The sequence below is a fragment of the Phodopus roborovskii genome, unplaced genomic scaffold (genome assembly GCF_943737965.1).
Source record: "Phodopus roborovskii unplaced genomic scaffold, PHOROB, whole genome shotgun sequence".
Lineage (NCBI taxonomy): Eukaryota > Metazoa > Chordata > Mammalia > Rodentia > Cricetidae > Phodopus > Phodopus roborovskii.
The window spans coordinates 7,372,706-7,395,913 of NW_026126599.1; the positions used below are offsets into that span (position 1 = coordinate 7,372,706).

A 23,208-nucleotide genomic window follows, 5' to 3' on the forward strand; every position below is an offset into this window, starting at 1 on the left:
GGTTGGCGGGAAGAAGTGTCAGAATCTTGGCCTTGCTTCATCAGTACAACAGAGGTCCCTCAGATAAGGAAAAGGCTGCGCAGCCCTTATACCTGGTTAATCCATACCGCTGTCACCAGAGGTGAAGGCACAGATAGAGACAGGTGCCCATGTCCTCACACCCACACTCTCACAAGGGCACACAGAGGATCCACTTACAGTTGCCCAGGAGCATGCCACTATAGAAAGGTTCATGCTTAGGTGGCCTTAGGGATATTTAGGATGAGGTTAGTGTTGGGGTAAGAGACAGAAGCAAACTGCGCTCATGTTTAATGGTGCCTTTCACTTAGAGGACCAGGCTGGGCTCCTCTCTGTTTCTATGCATTCTAGCATTTATTCCCTTTGAGCTTCCACAGGCAACAGTGTGCCTCTTCTGCATCCCCAGACATTGATGTCTGTGTTCTGGATTGCAGGTGTCTACACCACTCCCAACTCTCCTTACCCCAGGGAAAAGTACGAACTTACATTAGGACAGCTTCCAAAGCTACAGAGAAACCTTTTCTCCAAAAACTAAGAAAAAAATGAGAATTTGGTAAAAAGTTTCCTTATCTTCATTATTTGGTGACCAGTTCAAATTTCATTCCTATTCAAGTTTCAGGATTATTGAAGGAAAACTGAGAAACTTAAAATTCAATGCAAAACCACAAGGCAGAAAAAAGAGAGGAGAAATATTGTGGTTCCCAAATTTTATAGAAATATAAAAATTTATACCAGTATAAATAGCATGAACTATATAAGGAGTTTAAAGGGACCAATGGTGTTTAAAGGGACTTATGGGAATAGAAGGATAAGTAAGAAGGGACATGCTGAATGTTAAGATGTATTTATATGACAATATACAAAGAACATTTACATAATGTTTTACTTCTTTTACAAGTTATCTTATTTTACACGTATGAGTGCATGTATGTCTATGCAGTGCATGTGTGCAATGTCCATGGAAGCCAGAAAAGCATGCTGAGTCCCTCGATTCTGGGGTTGTGGATGGTTGTGAGGTGCCACGTGGATGCTGGAAATTGAACCTGATCCTCCACAAGAGCAACCAGTGCTCTCAACCACTGAGACATCTCTCCAGCCATTTTTGTTCTCTTTGTGGTCACAGAGAAGCTCATTGTAAAAACCATGATCAGTGTCCAGTGCTACCTAGTAAAAGTTTCCAGCTGGGTTATTGTATACAACTTAGCAGTGTCATTCATTTCTATACTATTAATTAAACTACTGCACCAAGAACATCAAATATTAGCAATCTCAGTTGATGGCCACACTTATTTTGGCTACAGCTGTGCAATTGTGGTGACAGGTCATGCCCAGCAGCTGGAGTTCCAAGGGTCTGAAGCCTTGCTGACTCGGGTCTGCAAAGGGATGCTATGTTGGCTGCCAGTGGGGACAGCTGGGGTCACACTGGTGGTGAGCCAGCAGAAGGCCTCTCAGAGCCATGCAGCAGGGCAGGGCCAAGAGCCCAAAAGCTTCATTAGAGGGAAGGAAACACAGTCCACCTGTTGTTGGGGAGTAAAGCAATCTAGGAGAAATACTCTGATCACCAGATTTAGAAAACTCCAGCCTGGATGTACTTCTAGAATCTGAATTACTTTGTCTGGAGCACACATGCTTTTATTTTTTTATTGAAGTTTGATAAACTGTGCTTCTGAGTCTTTCCCCCAAGGATGTTGTTCTTCCTCTTTGGGCAAACAGAGAACAGTGGTTGTCTATAGACACACAAGGAGGCCCTCTCTGATGTATCTGAGACTAGCTCCCATCCTGGTCTCAGGTAACCCAGAGGAGCCTGGTGTGCATTTCAGGGGTATTGTTGGGGGCTTCTAACAAGTACTCCACCAGGCAGACCCACAACTTGTCGCCTGACTCTCCAGCTCCTTAAAACGCTGCTCCTGCCTCCCAGACATCCACTTGAGGGCTGTTCATAGGATGGCTTACAAGCAGTGATGCTCCATGGGGTTGTTATGGTCAGAGCTTGAGCCCTGGCACCTTTAATAATGAAGACCCTTGGCCACCCATCATGGCCTGCTTGCTCCTCTTTTGCCTAGTTAACCCAGGGGTGCTGGGTGTACTTCTCCAGGATAGTAGTGTTGGGGCCTTCTCAGCCCAGTATTGTAGCAGCCAGACCCACAACTTGTCTTGTCTCCTGACACCCCAGCTCCGCAAAATGCTGTTCCTATCTCCCATACATTCACCTGAGGGCTGTTCATAGGATCACTTACAGGAAGGGATCCTCCAGGGGACTGTTAGTGTCAGAGCCTGGTCCCTGGCAACTCCAACCACCTAGACTTTGGACACCTATTCTCCACAGGCCTGGTAGATGAGAAAGAAAAGCAGGGAAATGCTGGACATGGAGATGTATGCCTTTTTTGCCAGTATTTGGTAGGAGCAGTTAGGTGGATATCTGTGAGTTTAAAGGCCAGCCTGGCTTATCTACATAGTGAGTTCCCAGAAAGCAAGATACATGGAGAGACCATTTCAAAACCAACACAAAACAAAAAACAGAGAAGAGCAGACAATTAGAGTTAGTTCAAGTACCCACACTGTGAAGAGGAACAAATCATGGGGGTCGAGTGACACCCCACTCCATATTACGGTCCTGACCTGAACGACTCAGACCCCCTGAACACGGGTCTCTGTTAGAAGGCCTGGGCAGTCTAAGGGATCTCTGACAGTGGAACCAGGATGTATCCCTCCCTGGTGCAGGAAAGGACTTTGGGAGCACATTTCCCATGAAGAGATACATCCTTAGCCTAGAGGCAAGAGAGCTGGCCTAGACTCTACTCCAAATGACTTGACAGATTTGTTGATTCCTCCTGGAAGGCATCACCCTCCCTGTGGAGTGGGGGCGGGGATGGGAGGGGGTTGTTGGCCATGGGAGCGAGCGAGAGGGATCTGGGATCCATATGTAAAATAAATAAAAAAGAAAGTTAGTTTTAATATGAAGGAAGAAGTATGCAACACTAAGCAGTCCTGACTAAGGTGTGGTCATAACTACCACTGAGCCATCAGTCCCTGTGATCCAGTGTCTGCTGCAAGGTGACCTGACAAGTGACCAGAAGTCTATGAATCTTATAGGGAGGCAGGTTTTTCCCCAGTCCAGCACTAGGCTTCCCAGTTCTCCCTTTGCCTGCATGGAATTTTTGGAGTGATTCCAATTATGGCTGGGGTGCATTGACTCATTCTCCTTGTGTTCAATCAGAGAGGCAGTGTCTCTTTGGAGGACCTTCACTGTTTCCAGGACTGTTACATCACCCCAGTCTTCCTTTGTACAGTCAATTTTGAGGTGAAAAAGCTTATGTGTAACCAAACAACACAAATGGAACCCAAGCAGGAACACTGGAGGCCCATGCCAGGCCACCCTGCACAGTGATCATTTCCCCATAGTCCCTTGGTTTTAGCTGTTCATGAAAGGCCTGGAACTAGCAACTCCGTTTTTTTGTTGTTGCTGTGGTGACAAGATCTAGCCATGGAGTACAGGCTAGCTTCAACCACCTTAGAATTCTCTGTCCCAGCTTCTCAAGCACTGAATTGCATCTGTGCTGGTTAGTTTTGTCAGCTTGATACAGCCAAGGTCATCTGGGAAGAGGGACCCTCAACTGAGAAAACATCTCCATCAGGTTGTCCTTTGGGCAAGTCTGTGCTATATTTCCTTGATTAATGATTGATATTGTAGGGCCCAGCTCACTGCAGGAGGTGCCACCCCTGGGCATGTGGTCTTGGGTTGCATAAGAAAACAAGCTGAGCAAGCCATGTGGATAAAGCCAGGAAGCAGTGCTCTATCATGGCTGTGGGTTCAGTTCCTGCCTTGCGTTCCTGCCCTGACATCCCTCAGGATGGATTGTGATGGGGAAAGGGAAGCCAAATAAGTCCTTTTCTCCCCAAGATGTTTTTGGTCAGTGTTTTATCACAGAGATAGAAACCTAATGAGGATGACAGGCAAAGGTCACTCTGCCCAGAGAGCTTCCTTTTTATTCAGTCAACTCTTCCCTCATCTTTGAGCAGTATTCCCAGTAGACATCACTGATCTACTATCTTGCTCGATCTTGTCCACCTGTCACCACTGGGAGATCCGTTTCATCTGGTCTGAACCTGTGATGGGGAAGAAAGTGTCAGATGTCAAGGATCCAGGGCCACTAAAACTCTCCAGCCAGGTTTTAGCAGCTCAGAGCTGCCATGCACAGGTAGACATGAGTAGATTGTTCCACATGGGGAATAGTCATGAAGTCACTAAATGGTATAATTTAAAAATGAGTAAACAATAAATATTTTAATATTAAAACATAAATAACAACCCAACAATGAAAACAACAATAAAAAAAGAATTAAACAAAAGTAAAGGTGACATTAACAAAGTGAACAATAAAAAGAATTAAACAAAATTAAAGAAGATATTTTCTTTAAAGGGGGTGTGGAGCTGGTTCGAGATGGAACTCAGCAAGTAACTCTACTACCTAACTATATGTCAACTTCAGGCAGAGGGAAAAAGGGCTCTGCGTCACCTAACTGCACAACACCAAGTTCAACAATCTGCTCTCCAGCTGGAACATAGGCAGCCACATCTAGAGGTTTTTTTCTATCAGCTGATATGGGCAGACTCGATTCCAAAGGCAGAAGCTGCACTGGTTCAGCTTCTAGCACAGCTGGTTCCCCAGCTGCTGGGTCCACGAGCTCAGTGTCCTCGTGGGGTTTCAGATCTCTCTGTGGCTCTGCCACAGAAGCTGCTCTCAGAGGCAGAGTCTCTCCCATCGCTGAGACATCCAGCACTGGGGCTTCTGGAGTTGTTTCCTGGAAGAGTCCACAATCTAGGACAGAAAGGGATGGACCATTAGTGGAGGTACTCTAGAAGTTTCCAGAATAGGGTGAGCTTCCCAGAGGTGGCCTTGCTAGTTACACAAGGTCTGTCTGTTCATATCAGATAATCCACAGCCCCGTCCCCATGACATGGCATCTCACCAGACTGGAGAGTCCAGCTCTGGTTACAAGCCAGGGCCTCTATCGGAACAATGCCCTGGTACAACCCATCACCGAAACCACCCCCAAACTTCTCAACTACCTACCCGAGGAGGTCTCACCCTTTTTGGATTCCGGCTCCTCCAGCACTGACAGGAGCTCCTCAGTTTGAATAGTGACATCTGAGGAAGGCACGTTGAGCCTTATGTAGTCCACCAACCTCTTTACTGTGGCCACATCTGGATAATCACAGAAGTCCTGAGGGTGCTTTTGGAGCCACATGGACAGAAAGCTGAATATGGCACTGCATGGAGGTACAGGGGAGAAGCATCAGAAGCCTGGCCTTGTTTCACCAGCACAGCAGAGGTCCCTCAGATGAGGAAAAGGCTGCCCAGCCCACTTGCTGCTGGGCATAGGTTCAGGAGTGTGGGTTGTAGAGAGAGAGGACTCCAGACACTTCTGTCCCTTGGAAAACAGACTGGGAACACTGGGCTGGAATGTGGTGGGGAAGGGTTCCCCTAGGGCCTTTCAGCTTCAATTATTCCCTGTGCTTCTTAGAACCAAGGAGACCCTTGGGGATCTCTGTTTTTCTCCACCTGCAGGTGAAGTCTCTGGCACCATCCCTCTAGTGGAAATCCCAAGACAGGGTGACTGGTAATGGCTTAGTCCTGAACCCTAGCCACCCCAGACATCCCACTGTGCAGATAGGCTCCTACCTCCCTCCTCACCCAAACCCACTCACGTCTTTCTTTCTTGATCCTCCACACAGTCAGGCTGGAAAGATCCATACCTGTGGCAATCCATGGGGGTATCACTGCTAAGCCCAAGTGTCCCCAACCCACCAAGAGATCTAGAAGAAGCTACTGGAATCTGGTGTGGGTTAGGACCCAGGAAGAGGGTGAGGGTGCTGAGGACTCTTTGCGCTCGTCTGACTTACATGTTGAGGGTCTGGGAATGAGCTCACAGCTCTTCAAGGATCTTTCTTCATGCAATGGGTGGAACCTAACCTCCTCCCTGCTAGGTTTCTCAGTTGGTACAGGACTTCTTGGGTGTCCCTCAGAGAATCATATCTGGCTCCATCCATCCCATCAAACCTAGATAATGTCTAGAACCTTTAACACAATTGGGAGAAAAGGCTCTGCTCGAGGCATAAGAAAGGATAGTGTCTGACACTTCTTGGGGAGAGTGAATGGCACAATCTAGAGCTGTCTCCCACACCCCATCTCTTGCCATGTCACTTTGAAGGGCCAGTACCCAGGACCAATGATGCCAGGGTACAATCATCCTCATCCCATGAGAGCATACAGTCCCAGAGAAGAGTAAGTAGAGCCACCCTAAAACCAGAGCAGGAGGCGTGAGAGCCTGAACTTGTTTGTAACCACTCACATTTCCATGATCAGGTCCAGCACCTCCCAGGTGGTGGCAAACTTTGGGTAGATAGCCAAAAATATATACATGTCAGTGATGTTCTGGTTATTGACGGCAGTTGGAATATATGCTATGAATTTTTCCAGGTAGTCTGGGCTGTTAGGATTCAACGTGATGGGCTTATGCAGCTTCCTTTTACTCTGAGGAAAGAGCAAAGAAGGTAGGAGGGTTTAAAATAAAAACTCAGAGACATCACCAACCCATCACCACACACTGAAGTGAAAAGCAGACCGAACGAATGTTCCTCAGGGTTCTCACAGGAACACACACCATGTCAAGCATTGTGGTGGGCCTCTACAGGCTGACCTCTTGTTACCTTGGTTTCCCTGTGGGAAAATGGCCAGAGGTGTTGGGTCACTGGGCGCACCCAACGTCTCCAAAGGTGGCCAAGGCCACGACTCTTGGTTTTTTGGTGGCCTGAGCCATCATCAGAAGTCTGGAAACAGCAGAACATCCTGGATGTTCAAGCACCTCCAGAGAAATGAGTCTGTTGATGCTGCTGCTGGCCTCCAGTTACCTGGTAACCAGGATTCCATGTTCCATCTGGACTATTTTAAGGAAGTGAGGTCACTTCCTGGGCCCCTCCAGCCTGAGCCTCTTCCACATATATTTTGTCTAGGGCTGACCGGGGCTGCCAACTGTTCTCCCTGTACATTTCTATGGTACAGTGGCAAACAATGGCATCCATATGTGCATGCCACACACTGAGCTGGGGAGCCTGGCTTCAGCCAGACCCTCAGCTTTGAGAAGCTAGAAGAGCTCTCCAAACTATTCTCTCTATACCACAGGCATCCTAGGAAAAAGTAATTTCTCTTAGGATCATCCCACTGTCCCAACCTGCTCCTTGTAGAACGTTCTAGTGTTGACTTCTTAGTATGTCATCATGTGGATATGATCACAGATTCCCTATAGCTGGTTGACCCATACCACTGTCACCAGAGATGAAGGCACAAATATAGACATGTGCCCATGTCCTCACACTCACACTCTCACAAGAGCACACAGAGGATCCACTCACAGTTGCCCAGAAGCATATCAGTATAGAAAATGTCATGCTCAGGTGGCCTTAGGGATGTTGAAGATGAGGTTAGTGTTGGGGTAAGAGAGAAGTAAACTATATGCACTCATGTTTAATCATGCCCATACTGGGCTCCTCTCCTTTTCTATGCATTCTAGTGTTTACTTCCTTTGGGCTTCCACAGGCAACAGTGTTCATCTTCTGCATCCCCAGACACTGATGTCTGTGTTCTGGATTGCAGGTGTCTCCACTTCTCCCAACATTCCTTACCCCAGGGAAAAGTACAAACTAACTTTAGGACAGCCTCCAAAGCGATAGAGAAACTTTGCCTCCAGAAACATAGGAGGAAAAAGGGACTTCAATAAAATTTTCCCCATCTTCATTCTTCAAAGACCAGTTCAAAATTCATTCCTATTTAAGTTTCAGGATTGTTGAAGGAAAAATGAGAAACTTAAAATTCAATGCAAGACTACAAGGCAGAAAAAAAGAGAGGAGCAATATTGTGGTCCTTAGATTTTATAGAAATATCAAAATTTATATTGGTATAAATGGCAGGAAATATCTAGGTAGTTGAATAGGACCAATGGTGTTTGGAGGGACTTCTGTGAAGAGAAGCATTTATGGGAGGGGACATTCTCAATGTAAACATCTATTTATATGACATGTTACACATTATCATACACAATGAAATTTACTTAACTAAAATTGTTTTATTTCTTTTAAAAGTTCTCTTATTATTTTACACGTATGAGTGCATGTATGTCTATGCAGTGCATGTGTGCAGTGTCCATGGAAGCCAGAAAAGCATGCTGAGTCCCTCGGTTCTGGGGCTGTGAATGGTTGTGAGATGCCACGTGGATGCTGGGAATTGAACCTGATCCTCCACAAGAGCAGCCAGTGCTCTCAACCACTGAGATATCTCTCCAGCCATTTTTGTTCTCTTTGTGGTCACAGAGAAGCTCATTGTAAAAACCATGATCAGTGTCCAGTGCTACCTAGTAAAAGTTTCCAGCTGGGTTATTGTATACAACTTAGCAGTGTCATTCATTTCTATACTATTAATTAAACTACTGCACCAAGAACATCAAATATTAGCAATCTCAGTTGATGGCCACACTTAGTTTGGTTACAGCTGTGCAATTGTGGTGACAGGTCATGCCCAGCAGCTGGGGTTCCAAGGGTCTGAAGCCTTGCTGACTCGGGTCTGCAAAGGGATGCTATGTTGGCTGCCAGTGGGGACAGCTGGGGTCACACTGGTGGTGAGCCAGCAGAAGGCCTCTCAGAGCCATGCAGCAGGGCAGGGCCAAGAGCCCAAAAGCTTCATTAGAGGGAAGGAAACACAGTCCACCTGTTGTTGGGGAGTAAAGCAATCTAGGAGAAATACTCTGATCACCAGATTTAGAAAACTCCAGCTTGGATGTACTTCTAGAACCTGAATTCTTTGTCTGGAGCACACATGCTTCTATTTTTTTATTGAAGTTTGATAAACTGTGCTTCTGAGTCTTTCCCGCAAGGATGTTGTTCTTCCTCTTTGGGCAAACAGAGAACAGTGGTTGTCTATAGACACACAAGGAGGCCCTCTCTGATGTATCTGAGACTAGCTCCCATCCTGGTCTCAGGTAACCCAGGGGAGCCTGGTGTGCATTTCAGGGGTATTGTTGGGGGCTTCTCACCAAGTACTCCACCAGGCAGACCCACAACTTGTCGCCTGACTCTCCAGCTCCTTAAAACGCTGCTCCTGCCTCCCAGACATCCACTTGAGGGCTGTTCATAGGATGGCTTACAAGCAGTGATGCTCCATGGGGTTTTTATGGTCAGAGCCTGAGCCCTGGCATCTTTAATAATGAAGACCCTTGGCCACCCATCATGGCCTGCTTGCTCCTCTTTTGCCTAGTTAACCCAGGGGTGCTGGGTGTACTTCTCCAGGATAGTAGTGTTGGGGCCTTCTCAGCCCATTACTGCACCAGCCAGACCCACAACTTGTCTTGTCTCCTGACACCCCAGCTCCGCAAAATGCTGTTCCTATCTCCCATACATTCACCTGAGGGCTGTTCATAGGATCACTTACAGGAAGGGATCCTCCAGGGGACTGTCAGAGCCTGGTCCCTGGCAACTCCAACCACCTAGACTTTGGACATCTATCCTCCATAGGCCTGGTAGATGAGAAAGAAGAGCAGGGAAATGCTGGACATGGTGATGTATGCCTTTTGCCAGCATTTGGTAGGAGCAGTCAGGTGGATGTCTGTGAGTTTAAAGGCCAGCCTGACTTATCTACATAGTGAGTTTCCAAAAAGCCAGACTACATGGAGAGACCCTGGTGCAAAACCAACCCAAACTAAACTAAAACACAAACAAAGAAGAGCAGAGAAAGAGATTTAGTTCAAGCAGCCACACTGGGAAAAGAAACAAAGACCTCATTCCATAATATGGACCTGTCTGTATCCAGGGCTTGAAAACTTCTCATCTCTAAGACATCCATCTTTATCCTCTTTTACTGGTTTCAGTTATACAAGGACCAAGGTTTTCGGTGTGAGTGGTGTCTTAGGGTTTCTATTTCTGTGAAGAGACACAGAGGGACTCTTATAAACGAAAACATTTAATTGAAGTGGCAGCTTACTCTTTCAGAGGGTCAGTCACAGTGGTGTGAAGGCACACATGGTGCCAGAGGGACAGCCGAGAATTCTACATTTTGTGGCAACAGGAAGTGAACTGAGACATTGGGTGAGGTACGAGCATATATGAAACCTTAAAGTCCTTGCCCACAGTGGCACACTTCCTCCCACAAAACCACATCTACTCCCACAAGAATGCCAACTCCTTTGGGTCCATTTTCTTTCAAACCACCACATTCTACCTCTGGCTCCCTAATGCTTATAGCTATATCATAATGCACTTTCAAAAGTCCCCATAGCCTACCAGAGTCTCAGACTTATTCAAAAGTCTAAGTTGAAAGTCTCTTCTGAGACTCATGCAACCTCTTAACTGCAATCCCCTGTAAAAATCAAAATCAAAAAGCAGATCACATACTTCCATCATATAATGGCACAATATATATAAAGCAGATCACATACTTCCATCGTATAATGGCACAATACACACACACACACACACACACACACACACACACACACACACACACACATTCAAAAATGCAGGGAAAGGAACAATGTGGGGAAATTCTGGACCAAGGTAAGACCAAAAACCAGCTGGGCCAAGTCCTAACTCTACATCTCCATATCTGATGTCAAAACCCTCTTCAGATCTCCAATTCCATTCAGCTTTGTTGGCTCCAACACACTTGTTTCTCTTGGACTTGTTCTACTTCTGTTAGCAGCTTTCCTCACCAGGTATCCCACAGCTCTGGCATCTCTAACATCGTAGGATCTCCAAGGCAATCTAGGCTTCACCTTCACAGCTCCATGCAATGGCCTCTCTAGGCCTCCATTCAGGGGCATCCCTGACATATGCCTATCCTCAGCTGCTTTCCCTAAATTCCACAGTCCCTTTCTTTTGTCCCTAACTCTAGAGTCACATGGTCAAAACTGCCAAGTTCTGCTGCTCACTGAGGATGGAACATGAGCCCCTCGTTTAATTACCTCTTCACTAGCTTTCTGTTTCCTATGGTTTCTCTCACTGCCTAAGACTGGCTGCTCTGGAATTTGTTCTGTAGACCAGGCTGGCCTCAAATTCAGAGATGCATCTGTCTCTGCCTTTGGAGTACTGGGATTAAAAGCATGCATACACACCTGGTTCAAAGTTTTTCTTTAATTCCTTTTCAAAAGTTGGAAACTTAGGTGGGGGGGCATCCTGCCCTGAGGCCACCACTCCCTGTATCTCCTTCCCACTTTCTGGTGCTCCTTTTCTCCTCAAAAATAGATTTCCTTGCTCCGTTTGCTCCTGTTCACTAGCTAACACTAGTAACCACACAAGAGAGTCTATACTGGGCTGTTTTGAAATTTCCTCTGCCAAGGAAATTAATTTACAACTCTTCACTTTAGCCTCAGGCAAACTTTTTGGACAAGGCCAAAAAGCAGCCACATTCTTCACCAAAATATCTTAAGAACGACTTCTAGGCAACATAGTAAAATTCTTTTCCTCTGAAACCTTTTGAGCCAGTCCCCTACAATTCAAATCACTCTTAGTACCACTGTCTTCTATGCTCCTACTAGAATATTAAGCAGCCTTAAATCATTCCACTGCTCTCCCAACCCAAACTCCTCAAGTTCAAATTCCTCCAAACAAAAGAATGATCAGGCCTTTCACAGCAATACCCCAGTCCCTGGTACCAACTTCTTAGTTTTGTTTGCTTTTCTTTTCGAGACAGGGTTTCTCGGTGTAGCCTTAGCTGTCCTAGAACTTAAATCTGTAGACCTGGCTGGCCTCAAACTCAGAGATCTGCCTAGCAGTTAGGGTTTTTATTAATGTGAAGAGAGACCATAACTACAGCAACTTTTAGAAATCACTTCATTTGGGCTGGCTTACAGGTCAGAGGTTTAGCACATCATCATCATGGCAGGAAGCATGACACTATGCAGGAAGACATGGTGCTGGAGAAGGAGCTGAGAATTCTACATCTTGATCCACAGGCAGCAGGAGGCCGTGTACTACACTGGACATAGCTTGAGCAAAGGAGACCTCAAAGCCCACCTCCACAGTGACATACTTCTCCCAATGACATACTTCTCCCAACAAGGCCATGCCTACTCCAAGACCACACCTCCTAATAATGCCACTTCCTATGGGCCATGCACTCTAACTCAAGTGTCTATAGGAGCCATACCTATCCAAACCACCACACTATCATTAGCCCCAAACAGCCATTCCTTGGCCGAGTCTTCATTGGATCCAATGTCCTATGACTGGTGAATACCTTTAGTGTTATAATTAGAACACAGGCTTTTGTCAGCCCCAAAGTAAGAATTTCATCAGATAGCATCTGTGGGCCACAGCTGAGCTTCCGTGCTTTGCCCTAACTTACTTTCTAATGTCTAGCTGAATAGCATCTTGACGTATGACTGTCCTGATACTATAAATACTGAAGGGAACTGCTTCCACAGTAGAATGTGAGATATGGGGTAATTTCAATCTGTTTCAGGGCCGTGGTTTTTCAAATTTGGCTCCAGAAGTTGCATTTTATTCTTTTTGAGTATAGAAATGTAAGGCAGGCACAACTACTGCTTTCTATTGCATGCTGTGATACCTAGCAGCCCTGGTCCTGGGGCGCTTCTATTGTGACTGTCCTAGTTAGAAATCTGTTGGACAGATTCAGTGAAACCGAGTTGCTGACATCCAGCATGCTGGTGTTCTGCAGTGTCTGGGTCACCTTCCTTCCTGCCTACCACAGCACCAAGGTCAAGGTCATGTAAGCTGTGGAGTTTCTCCATACTCCAGTGCAGGACTCCTAGGATAGAGCTCTGTCCCAAAATGTTACATCATTCTCATGATCAAAGCTCTGAAAGTCTTAAGGAACAGAAGACCATCCAGGAGACATGAGTGATGTCTGCAGTCTACTTTGAAACTAGAAATTCCATAGATTAATGGAAGGCTTCCAGGAGGAAAGACTGGTAGCTGATAACCTCCTGAGCTTCTGTGAGTTATATGAATGCTGTACAATAGTGTCTGGGGAATCCCTTGTAAAGTGTCAAAGGAATATGGAAATTTCAGTGTCCACCCTCTATATTCAACACCCCCCCAAAACAAAACAAAACAAAACAAAAAACAGGATCATCTTTCTCCCAGTACAACACAACACAAAGGGCAAGATCGTAGAAATGGCTTCATGTCAAAAGCACTTGTTCGCGCAGAGGACCATGTTTAATGCCCAGCACCCACACAGCAGCTCAGAGATACCTGTAACTCCAGTCCCAGGGACTCCACACCCTTTTCTGGCAGCAAGTATGCACATGGTACACAAGCATACATGCTTAAGCAGGCAAAACACCCCCACATATAAAAATGAAAATGATTAGTAGTTCAAAGAGAATTAATTTACAAATGACAAAAACCCCACAATGATAACTTAGTAAATAAAGCTAGTTTATTGAACCCACAGCCCCAGTGTAAATCTGTATAAACTCGACTTCTGAGGTACTTGCAGAACTGCTGGTGGAGTCAGAAAACCATGCCTTCCAGTCCGTCTTCCATGAATTTCTTATAAATTGCCATAAACTTGGCCACAAATGCCTCCAAGTGATAAATGGCTTTGCTGCCCAGCTGCAGTCGATGCTCATAATAGGCTGCCATCTGTGCCACCTCCCCTTTCAGCTGCCCATCGCAGTTATGTAAGAGCTCCGAGAGCAGGCCCTATAGGAAGGAAGGGTGAGTTACTAAGCAATCTTGGGGAAAAATAGCCAAACATGCTTACACCTCTCACTCACAGATGGTAAAGCTTTAATACAGTTCTTACGTGTGTATGCAGGGGAATATATACTTAAATATGTGTGTATGTATGTATATATCTGTTACTTTTTTCTTATGAATCAGTAGTCTTCAACAAAGCCAAAAATTTAAAACATTATATAGGCAATAAAACCTGGTGCTTATTCATGGTCTTCCAAAATCCAAACACACCCTTGCAGCAGTTTGAGCTAAAGGATGGTGTTTTTGCTTTATTAATGACACAGAAGGCAGATGAAGCAGAAATTGTTACACACACACACACACACACACACACACAGAGCATTTGCTACTAGATGAACAGAATAAAAGTCTATTAAAAGCACTAACTCCTGTATACAAAGACTACATTGTTCTTTGTGTATTCGGTATCATTTGAGTTTGTTAACATTACTGTGTATTTTTAATAGAATAAACTCTGTGAATTCCCTAATATCTAAAGTCAACAAATTTAGCTAAGCAGAAGGCAGACCAATCCTATAACGCCTAGACTGTACCTACATCTTCAACCTCATTTCTCTACATGCATCATGTCTTTCCTGGAACATCTGTTCCCCAACCATTTATATAGTTCCAAATCTCTTAGTGCGGAGTGTCAGCTGAAAAAGACCTTTCCCTGTGCAGCTATCCATGGCCGTGCATAACTCAGCTCTATTATTATCATTCCACTGTCCTTCCTTTAAAGACTCACAATGTTATGAAATATTCTTCACTTGTCTCCCATGTCACTCCCAAGAACATAACATCTCAACTGAAGTCCCCCGTCCCACCTTCTGCAGTCCTCTACTGGTGCCTGGCACACAGGAAGAATGACTGTAGAATTACTGAAGCACTAGAAATGATGATGATGATGACGCCTTAGCATTACAAAAGTGCTGTGCCCAGCTTATAGTTATGAATGCTCAAATGTAAAACAGGGTCACTTACCTTCATTATTATCTCAGGAGGAATACAGTGAGTTAGAAGCTCATAGAGCCTCCCGCGGACTTCAAGAAGCCTACAGGAAACAAAGGAATTGCTACTTTGGAAGAACAATTTTAATGAACAGGCCAGCTCACTTTCTTACTTGATGTATCACCTAGATGCAGGCAGACGCTGCCTGACTTGTGCTATACCAATGTGAGACAGCCCCAGTACACCACACTTCATTTTTTTTTTTTTTTTTTTTTTTGTCTTCAGAGTCTCATTCTGTAGCCCAAGGGGCCTGAGCCTCACTGTGTAGGTCACGTGGGCTGTGAACTGCTTGCAATCTTGCCTTGTCTTCCTAGGATAATCCACCATGGCCAAGAACCAGTTCATTTTTTTAAAACATTTTTTTTTTCTTATTTTTTAACAGTAGGTATTTATAATAAGGGCTCTTCATTGTATTACTCACAATAGTACTGGAGAGAAAGCAAGACTTCAGGAGCCTGAGAGATGGTCTGGTGCTTGTTGTGCTACCTAAAAACCTGAGTTTCATTCCCAAGATCCGCAGTGAAGGGCCAAAGTGACTCCTGAAAGCTGTCCTCTGCTCTGTACATACTGACATAATTGTGGTTACATACTTGTGCAGGCACTCGCACATGCGTGCACACACACACACAGAAAAGAAATTAAGACATTGGAACGTAAGGCTTGAGTCCATCCACACCAGGAACTAAATACACTCACTTTGTTTATGTATCTTCTCTAGACAGAATTTTACTCTTACTGTATCTACAGAGGGGCTGTGAAAAGACTAGGCTGTCACTAGTCAATCACACAAATGATGAGGTAATGCCAGCATAAAGTATGACATCTAGTCTATAAACAATACAGCAGGGACACAAAGCCGACCTTCATAGAAGCGACAGGCAGAGCCCCTGGGAAACACAATCAGGATAAGCCAATACTAATGCAAGCCTGAGCCCTAAAGTCTCTGGACATTTTTGGGAGGGTGTGAAGGAAATGAACACACTGCATGTCAGAACAAGAGTAAAAACAATACGCCCTAAACTCAGAAGACAACTGTCTTTGTCTAATACATTACCAAGAGAAGAGAACTACCCAGGGTTCTGAATATGCTACTGCAGATGTTCTACTCCACATGTCAAGATTTACGAGTTCTTTTAAAAACACACATTCAAACTCCTTCCCTTGCCACAAATAAGAGTATAATACAGCAGAAGCCACAAGGTCTCACTAAGCAACTGTACTGACTGATAGAAGACTCTTAGAAAACCCTAACTCTGATATCTGATACCTACTGAGAAACGCACACACTCCTCTCACTATTGTTTTCACCTAAGTCAGGGACGCTCAGGCTCTGATGGCTGCACTCAAGTCTATTCCACATCCTGAAATGATCTACCCCACCGAGGGCCAAGGACGGCTTCTTCTCAGCTGTGACAGGCAAGGATGAGGCCGTGCTTCAGTGAGGCTGAAGAAATGCCAAATGGCAACAGCAGGGGAACCTCAAACCTGTCAACTTTATTCAGAGAGATGGAGGCTGTCTTAGTCAGTTAAGCTGCCATAATCCAAACAACTAGTGTCTGAGACATTTTCATTACTGTTCATTAAGACATTTTCATTATTGTTCATGACCGAGTAACAAACCCACAGACACAAATGGACACAACTTTAGAGTCTGCCCACAGGATGCTTTCTAACTACTTCATATTTCTCTCCACAGATCCTGTATTGGGCATGAGCAGGTGCTTTGTAGTTCTGGACCCATACCACACAATCCCTTTGACCTCTGTAACTAAGCACAGTGCCTTTGGCAGGACAACAAGCACAATGTCACCATGAGAGAAATGAAAGGCTGGCAATCTTAGGTGAAGTCACCTGTCAAGGACATTTGGCTAAGATGGGATGAGAGCTGGAAGCTCAGCATCTTTCTAGGACATTCTGTATCAATTACAATTGTTCTTTCAGCCTGAGCACACTAAGCACTGTGGTTTAAAACTAAGCCACCTAGTATTCCAGGGGGTTGGAGGGGTGGGGTTGTGTGATGAATAAAGTTCAATTTTACATGTTAACAGATTAAAGAAAAGCATGAACTATACACACTCACTACTTTTGATCACCACATTTCAGATCTTACGTGCAATTTTTTCCCTTTCAGACGAGCTCAAGACTGAATTACATAATGTAAACGTCATGGCGTCTGTGCCTCCTTCAGACTCTTACCTCTGTGGTGTCTGCTGACTGACAATAGCATTTGCAGTCTCCCTCAGATACACCTCCCAGTCTGTCTCAGGGATTTCTTGGTCTTCAGTAAAAGGGTATCTGAGAGACAAAAAGAGAAGTTAACACCACACTCTACTCTCACGCCCCTGAGCGCTCCCTGTGTGACGGCTCCACTCACTGCTGCACTCTGCAAGCTTCACACATGAGTAGGGCTTTCCTGAGGTTTCTGCAGGACTTCTCTGCCAGTCTGTGAGCCAGCTTTGAAGGAAGAGCCAGGCCCTCCTTCTTGCAGACAGTGGATAATACACTGCAAATCTGTAGGACAAACGGACAAAGAGGAAAAGCACGTGAGGCAATTTCTAACCTCTGCTAACATCGTTATGGAGCCCTTTCAGTGCTGCTCTGCGTCCCTCAGGACGCCATGTGGTGCTGCTGTATTGCTGCATACAATCTCCCACTACCTATGATGAGTGAGGAAGCCGTCTATTGTGAGAAACTAGTACACTTTAGTGACAGCTATTAAGATGAAAGGGAAGACAGTGCGCTGACTCCCACAAGGGAACCAAGGATCCTCACATTATCTACTTCCTCTATGTTCCCATTTTCCCCCAAAACAAAGGAAATCAGTCTAAGGTAGAAGACATTAAGTACTTCTTGTAATGAATTTGTAACACTCATCTGTTAAAAGTAAAGACGGATGTATTTACAGGAAATACATCACTCTGTACACCTACTAATGGCTGGCCTTTGGCTCTGTCTGCAGCCGCCCTTAAATGACTGATATGCTTCACCATGCTTTAGAAAACATACTTCTGAAAAGCTTAACCTGACTTACATCTTCAATGCTGGGAGCAGGCACACGAACTGCCAGGCACCGGCTGCGGATCGGGGGTATCACCTTAGACGTGGAATTACAGCACAAGATGAGCCTGCAGGTGGACATGTACTTCTCCATGGTTCTGCGCAAGGCATGCTGAGCATCCTTTGTGAGTTTGTCCACCTCCGTCAATAATACCACTGGGTCAAAAAAGAAACAAAGCCAGCTTCAACTGGGGGCCACACAAGCCTTAAGTTACCTTCTGCCTTTACCCTGTCCTCATTAATAGGCAAAAAAAAAAAAAAAAAATCCTAAATATGTGCCAGATATTCCACAAATATCTACAAATTCTACAAATTACATTTAGAGAAGATAAGAATATTTTTATATTTAAAAATGTTATAATCAAACAAGACTAAGAAACCCTGGTCAAAATGACGTTAGGACTTCTCACTTCATTCCAGCTTCATCATAACAAATGTGCAAGCCACGGATGTGCTGAGCTACGCTGTAAGTTCTAAGGAATTTGTTAATGCTTGGGAGATCTCCTATGCAAGAGCCACAGTCAATGGATAGAACCAGAACAGAATCTGGAAGGATGTACAGGAGTGCATCTGGCTGCAATCGAGAACCAGTCAGCCCTAAGTGGTTCAGGAACTGTGAACAGGCAGGGGATGAATCCAAGTTTTATATTTTATATTAACCAGCAGTTTTCAAAGGATGGCAGCAGCAGCAGGGCCCCTTAGCCAAAACAACCTCAAGGTGCAATTAAACTACATTCACATTTGCAGAAGTGGGAACAATGACAAAGGCATCACGCTTGAGTGGGAGCGAGAAAGGGATCCAAGACACCTGTCAAGCTGTTAAGTGTGAAAGCAGACACACTGGGGATTCCGGCCAATATGAAAGCAGAAGCTGTAAGGAGAAGCAGGCCCCCCAGAGCCCAAACTGTGGCTGAGAACATGGGACCCTGACCCAATGACACCTGAACAAGGAATTGTTTCTGGAAGTAACCAAGGCAGCATCCTGCTAAGATGACACTGCACAGGGCCCAGTAGTGGAAGCAGGTAAGCAGAGTAGGAGAGAGACAAGGACAAAGACGTGGAGTGGCAGGAAAGATGGGTCATGAACTTCACTCCTCTCTGAAAACAAAACTCGGGAACACTTAAGCCCCGAACCTAGAAAAACCTCCTCTGGTCTCCTACTTTTAAAGACTCCAAAAAACTACTACTACTTTCTTCACATTTCGTAAAAAAATGGTCAACAAAAAACAACCACATTGAATTCAAAGTTCTAAGGAAAAAAAAAAAAAAACATTGCTTTTCACAGAACCATAAATTTAATGGAAAAACAAGCTAATCTAACTTTGGAAACATGAGGACCTGAGTTCAGCTCCAGTAAAAAGTTGGCCATAAAACTCAGCTGGAGAGCAGAGGCAGGTGGTGGCCCTGGAGCTCACTGGCCTGTCAGCAGAGGTGACATCAGAGAGCTCCAGGCTCAGGGAGAGACCCCGCCTCAAAGAGAAGTTGAAAAGTGAGTTAGAAAGACAGGGCTCGTCAACCTCTGACCTCTGTGTGCATTTGCAAACATATGTACCACATCATGCCCCCACATACCACAGACATACATCAAAAGAAACAGACTAAAAATAACTACAAATAACTCAAACAATAAATATATATACACAAGGAAAAAACAAAAAAAAAATATTTTCCTCCAAAATGACAAAGATAAAAAGAAACAACATGCAGATTAGATAACTGTTTTGGAGAAATACAAATGTACATTGTCCCTCAGATGAAGCACTTGACAAAATACATGAAAGGCATCAAATTTTGTCATCACAAAGTCTTATTTTTAAGAGTTGCGTGCATATAAAAAATACTGGTAGGCAAAAGTCACAGTCAGCCAGGCAGTGGTGGCACACGCCTTTAATCCCAGCACTCAGGAGGCATACGGATATCTCTGAGTTCAAGGCCGGCCTGGTCTATAAAGCCACACAGAGAAACTCTGTCCAAAAAAAAAAAAAAAAAAAAAAAAAAAAAAAGTCACAGCCAATAAATGTGTCCAGGAGATGGGATTCCAGCTGGTTTTCATTTTCTTTATTCACAGTTGTCAAGAGGAAGTTTTGGTCATAAACCAGTTATTTTGAAATCAGTTGTTTCTTATTTTAAAAGATGTGTACTCCCAGGACTTTGTCTGAAATGTCACACAGGCACCACAGAGGACTGTGAACACCATAAGCAGAAACCAGGGCTCACAATCATTTATCTTCTTTCTCTCTCTCTCTTTGGAGGCCAGTCTCTTTATGTAGCTCTGGCTGTCCTGGAGCTCTCTGCCTCCCAGGAGGCTGGCCTCCTCACCACTCACCTTTGAAGTCTCTTTGTGAGCTGGTTTCCAGCTGCTGTGACTGTGCCACTGTCTTCAGCATCTCCTGAATTACCACCCGGTCACTGTTTCCTGCATCACTGTACAACATGGGAATAATGGTTGCAAGGATGTAAATACTACCTAGCATTACACCCTTATTCTCAATCTATTAGTACATGTAAATCTTTGTTTGGTTTTTAAGACAGGGTTTTGTTTTATATTTTATATGTGGTTTTGGATTTGGCTATAATTGAAGATTTTGTGGTTAAAATTTTTGTCGAAACCAGTAATATCTAATTACTATTGTAATCTTTAAAATTGAGATAGTTGAGGCTCATTAATAAATTTCAATTGTATTACCACTGAAAACGTTCACAGTAACATTACTACTCAAGGAGAAAACAGTCTATCTTGCTACTGCCTTACTACAAAAAGACTTAATTACATCTCGTTTGTTAATTATCCACACAGTCATTAAGTTTTCCTCTACTTGATACAGCTGGAACAGAACACCTGGACTCTGGTGATCATTTTCCCAGCCAAAAAGCTGGTCTATTCCCCAAGTAGCCTATAGAGCAAACATGCTTAGATTTAGAACTTGATCCACTCCCCAGTCTTTCCCTTAATGAACCAACCATCTCAGTTATTGTAAGGATTGAAGAAAACAGTCCCTATAGAGCATACATGGTGCCTGCCACCAAATCCACACAGTCAGCTTAAGGCTCCTCCTCCCACTCCCTCCATTCTACCCCTTCCTTTTCAGACACCTGGGGACATGGTCCAGGGTGGTTGCTACCCTAAGCACCTCCAAGAATGTCTCTCAGACACTGTTCCCAACTCTGATACTGCAACATGGGTTCTCAGAGTCCCCCAACCCCTGTAGCAGATCTTGGATCTTCTATCTTAGTAGACATCCAGGCAATAGCCTGTGACTATCGTAATCCTCTAGTCAAGACAGATGAAACAAAATAGATCAGAGAATGGTGGTCTACATTTAGTATCTGAAATACTCATCCCAGACAGGATGGACATTTTAGACAGCTTTGTTTATGTTCAGCAGTACTGAAAGGGTCAGGATAGCCCAATAGAACTGGAAGGAACTGGAAAACAGTAAGCTGTGCAGGCGGGCTTCAGTGACAGCACAGGATGCCAGCACCAGGCCAATTGACAAGCATTCAGCTTTAATCTGCTTTACAGACTGTACAACAGCATCTCAAAATGTAACTCAAAGCTGAAGGACAATGACTGAAAACTTATTATTATTTTTTCTTTCTTTTTGAGCTACAAATTCTAATTTCTAACCGCTTTTCTAAAAACACGTAGTAGTAGTTTACCTGGGATTAACTTCGAGGTGGTAGTTACTGGCAATGGTGCTGATTTCAATTTTTTTTTTAGATGGAGTCTGTGAATGAAACAAGAATCTGCTCAACATTTGCTTACTGGGTGTCTTTTTTTTTTTTTTGGTTTTCATGTAACACCAATCACTACTGTCAAATACTATGTTAAAAGAGGAAATCTCATACATACCTGTTTTGCTTTTCCTACTTAATAATGTATCTTTTCAATCCCTCTCAGGCAACTGGTGTGAGGTGATGGCCATGTGTCCACTTATAACATGCACTTTCTATAGCTAATTACCTTCATGGATTTTCACTTTGACAACACTGCATGCTGTGTCAGCTGATGTACATACTACATACATACACACTTCTCAAGTCATACATTAGGCAGCCCTTGGTGGGAAGGGATCTACATGACCAGGATTGAGTGGCAGAAACATCTGCAGAACCTTGACATGAGACACTTACTGTAATAGTCTGATGCTCAATTCTCAATTTTTCTACCCCGACACCATAAAGTTCTCGTAGGATACACATAATTCTTGTCTTTTTTCCAGCACCTGATGGTCCATACACTAGGAGGTGAGGAAAGTCACCACACTGCACCTAGGGAACAAAGAACGAGGCATTTTGCTCCTGTCAAGCCCAGATGCTCCAGTTAAAAAAAACTACTTTTAAAGTACTGAGGGATTTTGTTTACTACCCAACTCCAATAGAAAATTCATCAAACTCTGGAATGTTTATTTTCTCTGGGCATTCATTTAACTTGCACGCACAGCACAGAACACGCAAGGCACAACACTACATGCTTCAAAGCAGGAGCTCCCTAAGCAAGCTCTTTAAAGGGCACTTTTGAAAACAAGGGCTGATGGGAATGCGCAATAGATCCCTGTAACTGACACAGATGCTTGTTTTGCCTGGGTTCCCCAAAAATGGTTCTCTTGCTAAGAAGTAGATACGCTGATTTCCTTGCAAGTCCATTTGGGAGGTCCAGGAAAACTCACGTAAGGGACGCTATAGAAAAGCGCAGTAAGAGAGTGCTATCAAACTAAAGAGCACTATGGGCGTGGGGGCTTGATCTGATGAGAAGATCATCGCAAACTTATGATCGCGTGTGAGTAGTGTATTAAACCCCTGCTTTGAAAGTATAGCCCCACGTCAGTGCAAGTAGCCACAGAAACCCTCACGCTCTCCCCGCGGGCTTCTCAGGAAGCAGCTGAACGTGCCGGCCTCCTCCCTCCCGGTCTGCTCACCAGGTTGCGCAGCTGCGCCGCCTGTTCCTTGTGATAGTCCAGCCGGGCGAGGGAGCACGGCCGGTATTTGTCCACCCAGAGGCTCATGGCTGCTACAGTCCCAACCGAGCGCCCGCCACTTAGACAGGAGACGAGTTTTCCCGCGAGCGCCAAACTTCGCGTCACTTCCTGCACCGGACGACTTCCGGTCCAGAGTCTACGGTATCGGAATGGGGCCTGAAATAGTCACCCACGGAGGGAGTAGCACTCCCCACCCCATTTCCTGCCCAGCACCAGTAACTGGGTTCATGGTGCAATCCTTGTCTCTTTGTTCTCACCCTCTGTGACACTGGGTTAAGAGCATGAATGGCTCTTCTGGAGCCCCTCATAACCGCCCATAACCATTTGTAACTCCAGTTCCAGGGGATCCAACCTTCAATGGCTCCTACATGCAGGTGGTACATACATTCA

At 44.7% G+C, this 23,208-nt stretch overlaps 2 protein-coding genes across 2 annotated transcripts; both read right to left on the minus strand.

Annotated features, from left to right (window-relative positions):
- Positions 1-4,491: 4,491 nt before the first annotated feature.
- LOC127237349 (ral guanine nucleotide dissociation stimulator) lies at positions 4,492-6,872 on the minus strand. Its single transcript, XM_051205581.1, has 5 exons — positions 6,731-6,872; positions 6,373-6,554; positions 5,729-5,776; positions 5,094-5,290; positions 4,492-4,838 (listed from the first exon to the last, which is right to left on the minus strand). Exons 1-5 carry the CDS (start codon positions 6,866-6,868, stop codon positions 4,492-4,494), a joined length of 912 nt encoding a protein of 303 aa, XP_051061538.1. The 5' UTR covers positions 6,869-6,872.
- Positions 6,873-13,447: 6,575 nt separating this feature from the next.
- On the minus strand, positions 13,448-22,906 carry Rfc3 (replication factor C subunit 3). The gene is made up of 9 exons (XM_051205477.1): positions 22,759-22,906; positions 21,974-22,111; positions 21,500-21,567; positions 20,166-20,263; positions 17,814-17,995; positions 17,157-17,293; positions 16,979-17,077; positions 14,756-14,825; positions 13,448-13,735 (listed from the first exon to the last, which is right to left on the minus strand). The coding sequence occupies exons 1-9, from the start codon at positions 22,843-22,845 to the stop codon at positions 13,544-13,546; spliced, it is 1,071 nt and encodes a 356-aa protein (XP_051061434.1). The 5' UTR covers positions 22,846-22,906; the 3' UTR covers positions 13,448-13,543.
- Positions 22,907-23,208: the final 302 nt, after the last annotated feature.